This window comes from Populus nigra, chromosome 5, assembly GCF_951802175.1.
Source record: "Populus nigra chromosome 5, ddPopNigr1.1, whole genome shotgun sequence".
Taxonomy (NCBI): domain Eukaryota; kingdom Viridiplantae; phylum Streptophyta; class Magnoliopsida; order Malpighiales; family Salicaceae; genus Populus; species Populus nigra.
Window position 1 is genome coordinate 15,079,153 of NC_084856.1, and position 11,828 is coordinate 15,090,980.

At 31.0% G+C, this 11,828-nt stretch overlaps 1 protein-coding gene across 1 annotated transcript; it reads right to left on the bottom strand.

Moving 5' to 3' along the window:
• Window positions 1–6,758: 6,758 nt before the first annotated feature.
• Window positions 6,759–8,544, bottom strand: LOC133694822 (transcription factor MYB98-like). The gene is made up of 3 exons (XM_062116525.1): window positions 8,000–8,544; window positions 7,769–7,895; window positions 6,759–7,343 (listed from the first exon to the last, which is right to left on the bottom strand). Exons 1-3 carry the CDS (start codon window positions 8,542–8,544, stop codon window positions 6,759–6,761), a joined length of 1,257 nt encoding a protein of 418 aa, XP_061972509.1.
• Between the last annotated feature and the right edge of the window lie 3,284 nt (window positions 8,545–11,828).

Below are 11,828 nucleotides of genomic sequence, written 5' to 3' on the forward strand. Positions count from 1 at the left end.
CAGTGAATAGAATTTTACGATACTTGAAGGGTACTCCATGTAAAGGTTTGTTATTCTCAAAACATGGGGTCTCTAGCATTGAGGGATATACCGAGTTGGGGATTAAACAACCAAAAAATCTACATCAGGCTACTTCACTTTTGTCAACGGAAATCTGGTTACATGGCATAGTAAGAAGCAAAAAGTGGTGGCCCGGTCGAGTGCGGAGGAAGAATTTGAGGTATGGCTCATGGGGTATGTGAATTATTATGGATTCAGAGGGTCTTGACAGAATTAGGGATTCACTATACAGACCCGATGACTCTACACTATGACAATAAGGCGGCCATTTCCATTGCGCATAATCCTGTTCAACATGACCGCACGAAGCATGTTGAAATTGATCATCACTTCATCAAAGAAAAATTAGATCAGACACTCATACAATTTCCCTTTGTCCAGTCAGCATATCAGTTAGCTGATATTCTTACCAAGGCCGTTTCAGGGCCGGCATTTCAGAGAGTAATTACCAAGTTGGGCATGACTGATATCTATGCTCCAACTTGAGGGGGAGTGTTGACATAATTAGTTGCGATTCTGTAATCTGATTAATTATAGGAACTAGATTAAATATTATTTTGTAATCTGATTACTGTCTATTCAGATCAAATCTCGTATAGGCAGTAATTATGTGAATCTGATCAATTATAGGAGTTGATCAAATCTTGTACAAAATTACTACACTTTCTTATAATAGGATTGTTACCTATTCAGAGCTCTGCCTATTCAGGAAACTGCCTATTTAGAGCTCTGCCTATATATTTCCTTCTACAAGGAGAAGAATACTAATGAAAAATTCAGCTAGTAGACACCATTGTTTTCTACATCATTCAATATGGTGCATGAGAGAGCTGTACTGTATTGTCCATTCAACAAGGTGCACAAGACAGCACACCAAGGTTGGAGCTTATTGTAATGTTTTGCATCGTAGAGAGAGGTATTTCAGGATGACAAATAAAAATAAGTTAGTCCTCAAGGAGCGTAGCGTGATGGCAAAGAACTTGAGATCTGCACAACAAGTCTCAAGTTCGAGGCAGGGCGTGCACCTCTTTTAAGAGCCTGAAACAGCCAAAGTTTTACTCACTTACCTGGGCTTATAAAGTGCGCTTTTCGAGAAATGGAGTTTCCTCAAATCCAAAAAAAATAAAAATAAAAGTTCGATCTCACTTTGTTAAGAAAAAATCAAAACATGAGAATGATGCGAAGTGTTTATTTTGACGTACAAAATATTTCTTTAATTCAAGTGTTTTATGTATATGAAATTAGGTTCGTCTCTTCTTTTGTCCTATGAAAGGCATGCAATTCATTATTATTATTTTTTCTATTTGTTGGGATTTTTTTCTTTTAAATATGGATGTAAAACAAACCAAGAGTTTCAAAGAATTTAATTTCCAATCCAAATCAATTGTAGATATATTTCTAAACAGTTAGATTTAATTTTCACATTTATTATAAATTTTGATGTAAAAATATTAGTATTTGATATGAATCAAAAGCACCAAATCTAACCACGTGGTGGCAATTTATCAGTAGAATCCAACCAAGATTTCTCTCTGCGATTGCTACGTACTCCTCCTGAGAATATTCCTTCATCTTCAGGAAGGAGAGATACATTTAGCATAACGGCACCACCGACGTTAACGGACGTAGGATCTTGACAGTTGACAATAATTCAGCTGCTGCAAAACAGAAGAATAATTACGCCTTCTTCTTTTGATAAGAGTGGAGGATAAATTTGGGGATTAGCATGTACAATGCTAATAAACAGTGAAATGGTGTAGAAGAAAAAAAAAGGGAGAAATAATATATTTTTGAAGGTCAATTGTGATATTTAATTAAATGTTTAAATGTCATAATTTTTAAACCATTATGAAAAAGTGACAGTCGAGGTGATCATTATCTATAGATTATTGATATACTGGACAAAAAAGCACATATTAAAGGAATAAAAAATAAAAACAAAAGGAGAGTTACAAACACAAATAGCTACAATACAATAATGAGGCCTATGAATGTACACAAACAATCAAAAAAGGACAATGTAGGGTAGAAGTCACAAGAAATCCAAATGATCAAGAAAATAAGAGAAAATATGGAGAGTCTGACTAGTTGGAAGAAGTAAACATTATAGAAGAAAAGGAGAAGAAGAGTTAGTCAGAATTAAAATTCAAAAATTAACATTAAAATTCATTTTGGAAAAAATATGCATCATTACCCCTAAAAATTGCTCATTAGTGAATGAAAACTAACAGGTAATCTTAATTAAAGGATATGTTAAGAATCAAATTTTGAATTTTTAGGGGGATAGGTGTTATGCTATATATATATATATATATATATATATATATATATATATATATATATATATATATATATATATATATATATATATATATATATATATATATATATATATGATAACTAGGGATAATTAAAAAGATAAGGTTTACTCCCACATATAAAGGAACATAAACATGAGATTAACTTTACAAACAGATATAACAAGGCACGTAATTAAAAGGCAACAATAACTCTTGTGAACATAAGATCGTGGAAAAAGCCCTGAAAGATAGGAGGTTATCTGTTGTTGACAGACAGCTAAAGGAAGTATCACACAACTAACTATATAAGGTGTATTGCAAGGAAGATTGATAACAACTCAAACTCAAATCACTGCATTACAGTTTTAGCAAGTTCTTAGGACCTTTCAAACCTAAAACTTGTCAGAGATAATTTGTAGGCGAGTCTGTAGGCGGTAGCTTTGTATGCGATAGTCAAATAGGCTTGTGATTTTCTTTTTAATCAGTAAGCTAGTTGTTTCAATTCCATAAATCAGAAATACCAAAAAGATATTCCATTATCCATGAGTTCCAATTCAAGGTTATAATTCTTTTTTTTTTTGTAAATTTATATAGATGCCTAGGAAAAAATCAATTGCACGTCGTGAGCACAGGATCGTTGCTAGTTCTTCTAGTATCGATAATGACAACTACGAGTCATTAGGTGCCGACCAAGAAGAGGCACTTGAAGCACATGCATCGACTCACGACACTACTTCTTCAAGTGCGATGCCACAACGTAAAGAGGGGTCTTTTTAAAGCGAGATCAATTCACCTGTAAGTACAAAGTGTAGTGGAAGGATGACCTTTCAATGTAAGGTTGTTTTGCTTTGAGTTGGTTTATGTTTAACAATTTATGAACAAATAATATTTCATTAAATTTATCTATTTTCAGGTTCACAAACATTGAAGCTGCTCGGATAATAACATTGACATTTAAATCGTCAATGAAAATTCAATTGTTTCAATAGAGCTAGGTTTCCAAACATCCTGAATGAAAATCGCAAGTCGATGCATGGTTTTCAAGATTAAAGTTAGTATTAACTTCATTTTTTTACTATTTATTATGTTAATTCGTTTACTTTATTGAAAATTTTCTTTTTATAAATTTTTATTGCAAGGCTAAATTTGAGTAAGATAAACCAAATGATAATGTTGCGAGGAGGGTTTGGGAGAATCACACTGCAACTAGGTAACATCGAAATCAAGATAATTTTTTTTATTCCAAATATTAAAATTTCATTTGTCATTTACTTATAGATAATACGTTTGTACCATATAGGTTGCGTGATTTTTGGTACGAGACGCAAAAAAATCTAAAAATATGCCAAAGAAAACGTTCTATCAGGTTGGAATGATATGGTGATTTGGAAGGATTTCAGACCACCATACATCTCAGAGACTATATGAGCATAATACATTCAGCACGTGACGTTCAAGCGTTTTACACAATAGTCATAGTCAAGTGCTGGGAACCAGGGTCGGCAAATTCACGATTTAGTTACCACACACACCGACGACTCTGTTCTATTCATTTCGCATGCAAAGCGAATGATAAGATTAATTTTAATTACATCTATTTTTTAATTTGTTGTTATTTATAAATATATTTAACTGACAATATTTTTATCTTACAGGCTACGACTCCTGGACGTGAGCCAAGCCCAATAGAGCTTTTAGTGGAAACTCACATGCAGAATGATGACCACGAAAAAAAGATGCAGCAGTTCGTTGACAATCGAGCTCAATACTTATGGTACATTGGCTTTCAACCATTTTTTTCTTAAGTTATTATTTTCTTGAATTTGATTATTTCATTTTTTATTTTCAAGAGACATATAACAGCCAGTTGAATGAGAGATATGGAGACGATCCTTCAACCCACCCGGATTTCAATCCGAATTTGTGGTTGGAGGCAGGATCGTCCGGTGGACTCGATAGAAATTGGGTGCATGGACTCTCTAACACTATGACTAAGAACTTACAGACAGCCTGTAGTGTTTCAACTATTGGGTGCTTGCAATCGATCTTGAGCACTCAGTCTCCAGATCACGACCTTGTTAGATCAAGGAGTGCAAGAACGTACAACCCATCTCAATGAAAAATATAAACGACTCTCTACGAATTATGAAGAACTTTGCTGAATGATCATGGATATTAGATCACAGATGAGTGGTACATATACACCTCCTTATTGGCCCCACAATCCCAGGAACGACTAGCCTTCTCCTCATCCAGCGTCGTTTTTGTTCTAGTTTCATTGTATTTGAATGCATAAATTTGTAGTAAATATTTGGTTTTTATATTAAGATAATTGATTTGTAAATACTTGAATTTAATGCAATTTATTTATTTTTAATTATTTTCTATTTTTGTTCAATAGATTTTTTAAAAAATATATATATTTTTAAACTATTACTGAAGGGGTTACCAACAGATTTATTCTATCAGTATATTCTAGAGAGTTGGAAAAAAATTACTACAAATACCACTATCACTGTTAAATCACCGATGAAATTATTCTATTAGTATATTCAAGAGAGTTAAGAAAGAATTACTATAAATACCACTGCAACTCATCGATAGAATTACTGATGGAGAGAATCAAGTTTTTTTTTTTATGCGAATGGTCCATCAATAATTTTTTTTTATTAAAGACGGACTTACTGACAGGCCAGAAATTTATCGACGAGCGTTTTCGGATTGACGGTTTTCGTCCGTGAATCTATTAGTAAAATAATCACAGACAAAATGTTAGTGTAAACACCAACATAATTTTCTATCCGTAAAACTATTAAATTTGTTAGTAATTATATAATAAATTATATATAACTTGTTCTAATCTCCTTCAAAACCCATTATGCCACTACATATAATCTTGTTTCAGTCACAAATACAACTTAGTTAAAATATATGGCTCCGTTTTTGTTTTTTATTTGATATATAAATTGACTTACAATAGTAGAGAGACGGTTGAAAATATAGGTCCCCCCCTAAAAAAAGGTATTTTTCAATTTTATTTCTCTAAATAAGGTTATTCCAAACTTATTTACTAGAATGTTGCATGAAGTGCCACATAGTACACGCCACCGGCCTGTCCATGTTATATTTTATTATTATTATTATTTCAAAATTCTTAAAATAAAAGAGCAATAGAGGGAACAAATCGAAATTCAACATCTCTCAAGCCTTCATTTTCTCAGATTTTAATTAAATTTTTTATTCATCTCTTATTCAGCTTCAGGTAAGCATCATAAATTATACTTTTGTTTTTCTAACAAATTCAATAAACTCAACTAAGGACATGAGATTACAAGGTTCGGGATAAAGATAATCATCTTTTATGTATTGAAAATGTTTTTGTCTTGCTGTAATATATCATGTTGACATATTAGATTGATGATTGAATTACAATTGGAGGAAGAAAAGTTAGAAATGAAAATTTTTCATTTTTTTTAAATAAGAGAAAAAAAAATGTCATGGATTAGTGATATATATAGACCTAGCTAGATGCCTTGTATGTCAAGAGAATTTCTGTTTATGAGAATAATGTTAATTTAAAATAATGTACAGTTCATTCATGTGGGTCATGCCACTTCTTTCTTATAATAAATTGCTATTAATGTTACTAGCTAGCCATGGTTTACTGCAATTAATTTTAACTTAATGCTCTAATTAAGGTTATTAAATCCTGAACCTAAGCATTTGACCTGCTTTAAGAGTTTTGCTGGACACCAACTGCTTGTTGACTGGGTAAAACAATAGCTAATGTAAACATGGCCTCTTATAGATTCATCATACATGCATGTCTACTTGCACATAGACGTCCTCTGGGGGGGAAAATCACTACATTCTGCCATTGTTGTCATAGTATACAAGAACTTATGACATCTTTGTGTCTATTTATCGCATATCTAGCCATCCTCATGATGAATCAGCTATCACTGGCTGCAGAATTTCAATTTTAAGCAGATGTATATGGATACCATGAATTGGAAAACAAACAGAGGAGATAATACAAAAAGAAATTGTAGAGTTAAAAAAGAGGACTTGTTTATTCAATTCTAGCAACCTTTGAAAACAATTTTGCAATCGAAGCCTTAAAAGACTTTGTATGATATCATAGCATTTACAACGTACGTGTTGTTAGCTTTATTTTCGTTCACTCTCCTCTTTTATCTAATCCACTTTTAATTCTGAATAACATAAGCCAACCAGCAAGAATATTATTTGTTCCATGCCAGAATAAAAAAAAGAAAAGAATATCTGTTGCTGTATAATCCTTGGTGAACTTTGTTTTCAAGGAAATCTTAATCCTACGCCAGTAATATAGTACCTCCATGAACCAAACTACTACTGCATGCCAAGTGTTTTCAGGTCTCATCTCCATAAATCCACCTCATCCATCATTTCAAAGTCCTGGAATGGAATCTCGTCCGCTCTTGGCACTTCCATATCAAGCACTTTCTCATTAACAACGGGATCACAATCTATCTCATCAAGAAGAGAATCAATGCTGCAGACATCTTGAAATATAGTCTCATCAAAATCAAAATCTGGGATCTCGTCAAAATCATAATGTAAGACGGGTCCATCATTATTTTCACGAAGGTTCAAGTCCTGCTGAGGCTGCTCGTCACTTGGTTCTTTCATTATAGGGCTACTACCCAATATGGCATCAGGATATTTAGCAGTTCTCCTTCTCCTCTGACGTCGTTTCACTTTAGGAATTGAGTCCAGGTTCAAACTCTTGATATACTCTTGTAGAAGGGAGCCCTTTGGATACTTGGATCGGCTTTTTCTCTTGGAGGTGCAAGTTTGCCTTCTTTTAGTTGCATTCCAGTGGTTCTTGATAGAGTTTTCAGTTCTCCCTGGCAAACTCTTAGCAATTTCTGCCCATTTGTTCCCTATTTCTTTATGGGCCTGTATTAGCACCCTATCTTCCTCCTCGCTCCAAATATCTTTCTGTAACGAAAATGGACATCGAAAAAATGATGAGAAAATGCACTGCCATCCTCATGTTGCTTAATTATGAAATGCTCAGGATGATCATGCCAGGGACAAAACATAAATGTCCATGTGTGATTCTTTTTAAACATTTCCCACAAAGACGGATTTATGTAATGGAGGAGGGCATCATTTAGGTCATGAGTTCAAGTCCTGAAAATAGTATTTGAAGAAGTATATTATCTACGTACGCTCATTAAATCTTTTTGGAAGAAGTATTTATGTATTAGTAGAAGCCTCTCTAGATATACAATGACTATGAAAAGCACAATTCCCAAGCAGGCATGGTATAATAGGCCCCTCTCCCTGCCCTTTTCTACTGCCCAGAGAAAAAGGACAGAAAAATACGATGGATAGAAAAGATAATGAAAGAAAATATTAACCTTGATATCTGGCCTCAAATGGTTATGCCATCTTTCTCGACACTGCTTGCCGATTCTTCCTGGGAATATCTGAGCAATATGAGACCATTTTCTTATTCCAAACTCATCAACAAGCCGAATCAACAGACTGCATAAATGATGTTATCGCAACAAATTAAGTCAAACATGAAGAATTAGAGAGAGTATTGTTAATTTACAAGGAAAAAAAAACCCTCCTTAATTTATACGTACCTATCTTCCTCAGCTGTCCATTGCCCCTTGACTAAATTAATAGGTTCCTTCTTAGGAGTCTTCCCTGTCCTTCTTGTCAAAGGTAGTATGGCATCATTCTTATACAAGCCACCTTTCGTATAGTAATCATATTTTGTAGTCGCACAAGGGGTTCCATCTAGCACCTCAATATTCATAGGTTTGGTTTCTTGCAAATCCAAGGACATGTGACTCTGATTAGGACCTATCATGTCAATGAGGTTTTCTTGAGGGAGGTTCAAGCACCCGCCACTTTGGAAATTGTCTCGACCATATAGTCCATTGTTGTTATTTGTGTATGGCTTGTAGTCACACTCGTATAAATGTGTAGCTGGTGATAATCTATAGGGAAAAACATCCAAGGAATCAGAATTAGAGCCAGTAAGGGCACCAAACAATGATCTGTTAGCATGGAGCTGACCAAGATGGTTAGAATCCTGAAGAAAGCTCTTTGCTGAAGGTGTTTCACAGGGAAATACATGTTCTTTCATGTATGGTTTCCTCAAGTAGTTATCTGGGGAAAACATCGAGTGTGAAAAGAAGGAAGGTTTGTCTGATCTAACCAGCTTAACAAGCTCAATGGAGAGAAAGCAAAGAGAAACACCGATGCTCGAATATTGGAGTCTGAGAATTTAAGAGTTACTCTCATGCACCTTAATATTGTCTAAGAGATGGGAGTATATGAATGCATTTATGACAGTGGTCAATCTTGGCCATTCATTTTTTGTGAGCCACTGGTTAGTGTTGGTAACATTGCTTAATAATAGTCATTACTATTAAGCTTCTCTTATTGATATAATTTTGCCATTAATGTCTTCTTGATTCCTTCTCGTTTAATAGCTTGGATGGGGTTATACATGAGTCTATATGGTCAATGGTCGTCAATTGGGAGACATTAGTGCTATAACTTTGCAGAAAAAATATTAATTAATTACAATCCCTTTTAATTAGCCAAAAAGATTTTTGTTCATTGGATAAATTTTATATTTTGATAAGAATAATAAATTTATTCAAGCAATATTATGAAAACATTCTCATCGCATATACTATGGATTAATTCTTAAGTTAAAAGTCATTGAATAATTAATTAAGTTAATATCCCATTAATCAAGATAATGCTAATAAAATTGGTTGATATATATATATATATAAATATTTTTGTGCACTAGATTATATTTTTAAGGCTATTTTCACAACAACTTAATTATATATACTCTTTTTCTAGATGGGTGGAGAGAAGTATTTACTCACATTTAATTATGCAATTAATTCTAGAAAAACATTATGCAATTATGTTTGAACTTTGAAGGCTTTTAAAACGAGAAATTTAATTAATGGGGTTATCAGAAAATTATAATGCTAGTCAACCATATTTAAACCATGACATCTTCCCTCTAGACATTGTCAAAATATATCTTTGGGAAAGCTTCACATATTAAAAAAAAAAAAAAATCTAAAAATATGCTATACATTTTGATTCTATACGAAAATTTCCATAAAAAATTGTCTTGATCTCTTTTTTTTCTTTAATGATGATTTCCTGCACCATAATTCATTTCTAACAATGAAGCTTTAGAGCATGTTTGGAAATATGGTTACGGTTATTTTTTAAAGTATTTTTCTTGTCGAAATATATTAAAATGATTTTTTTAAAAAAAAAAATTATTTTTGAGATCAACACATTAAAACGATCCAAAACATACAAAAAAAATTAATTTTTAATAAAAAAATTAAATTTTTGAAAAATACAGTTTACACCAGGTTTCCAAACAGTGCTTTAATCATCTATTATAACCAAACAATTTAAGAGAAGATAGTTTACACTTTATAGACATTAAACTCTATAAGAAGAAGAATAGAAGAGCAGTTTACTGAGTACTATTTGAGAATGTGATAATAATTATTTTTTAAAGTGTTTTTTATCTAAAAATATATTAAAATAATATTTTTTTATTTTTAAAATATATTTTTAATATTAACACGTCAAAATAATATGAAAATATAAAAATAAATTAAATTTAAATAAAAAAATAAAATTTCATGGAACGTATCTTAGTTAATTGCTTACGCATAATATAGCAAGGATTCCAAGTCACATAGACATATCTTCAAAAGAAACCATCAGAAGAAATAAGTTTACATATTAAATGAGAGTATTAGTAGTTTGTAACTGTAACCATTTATAAGCCATTCTCTCTCCCTCATTTAATTAGTTCGCATTAATTAATTTAATTATTTCACATTAATCAATGTCGATTTCAAAGCTTATTTGTTATTTGTTATTTGTTATTTGGTAGACAGAACACAGTTATACCATGTTTAATTTCACGAGGCCGAACATTGACCAAAAAAATAAAAATAAAATAAAATCACTTGATAACTCATATGTTTAGATATATTAAGCTTAGGCTATTTTTAATTAGTACCTTTTTGTTGTATCAGAAATGCGTAGGAACCATCCTCCAAAATCATAATTTTTAAAACAATTTTAGTTACTAAAATATATGTGAAAATTACTATAACTTTCTTTACTATTGCTACATTATTTTTTTTAAAAATTATTTTTATTTTTTTAATATTAAACTGCTAAAAATTTAACTTTATAATTTTTTTCTTTAAAACACTGCGAATTACTACAGTGTTTTTCCAAATAGTTTTTTTGTTATGATTTTTTTCAAAATTGTTTGTTAATTTTATTTTTTTAATATTAAACTGATCGAGAATTACAATTATGGCTTTTCTCACAAAACATTACAATTACAATATACCTAAAACATGTGGGGAAAGCACTGTAGTTTTCCTCATATATTACTGTGGATTATTATAGTGCTTTTTTTTTTGTTTTTTTAAAAAATTATCTTTGTTGATTATATTTTTTTAATATTGAGCTGGTTATAAATTTAGTTTTGTAATTTTTTTCTTTAAAACAATGTGAATTACTACAGTGTTTTCCCCACATAATTTTTATTTATGATTTTTTAAAAAATTGTTTATAGATTTTTTAAAACACTGTGTTAGAAACACCAGTCCAAAATCATAATTTTTTAAAAAAATTAGCTATATACTAAGAAAATAGTTATGAATTTTCAACAAACAGTCCATATTCTGACTCATAAAATGGCTTTTTGATATATAGGAACACCACTTCAATATAAGTCGTGAATCTCGAAATAATCTTTTTGTGGAATCCCAAACTTCACTTCCTCTCCATGTCTTGATTTTCAATTTTTTGAAACTTAAGTATTAAAATTGAATTGAATTAAAATTAAAGTAACTAAGAAAAAAACTAAAAAAGCTAGCGAATTCAGTATTTACTAGTTTACAAAATATTGTTTAATGAAACTATATTTTGTATTTTTTTTTAATATTAAATATTTTTTTCAATTTTATCCTTTAATATTGTGTTGATTGAGAATTGAATTTTATAATTTATTTTGATTTGATTTTTATAGAGTTATTGTGGTATCAAAAATTTTCTAATATTGGGTTTATGCTTGAGTTTCTTTTTTTAAAAAAATCAATTTTATTTTTAAAAAAAAATTAAGAATGAAGGAACTGAAATTGAAAGCATGAAAAAAATGGTAACCTTTTTATAAAAACAAATGAGAAGTTTGATTTTTTTAGATTTTTTTTATCCTTTTAGTTTGATAATTATACATTTTAGTTCAAGACTTTATTTTATTTATATTTTCAGTCCCTAAACTTGAAAGAGGTGAGAGAAAGTTGTTAAAAAATAACAAAAAAAGTTAGTCAAATTTTATTGATAAATATTGTTAAATTTTAGATTCAAATTATTCCTCATAGTGAGAGT

Coding starts and splice junctions, on each gene's coding strand:
- LOC133694822 (XM_062116525.1), bottom strand. CDS start 8,544: ATGTTTTCCCCAGATAACTACTTGAGGAAACCATACATGAAAGAACAT. Junction 7,896..7,999: donor TGGACAGCTGAGGAAGATAG/GTACGTATAAAT, acceptor TCATTTATGCAG/TCTGTTGATTCGGCTTGTTG. Junction 7,344..7,768: donor ATTTGAGGCCAGATATCAAG/GTTAATATTTTC, acceptor TTTTCGTTACAG/AAAGATATTTGGAGCGAGGA.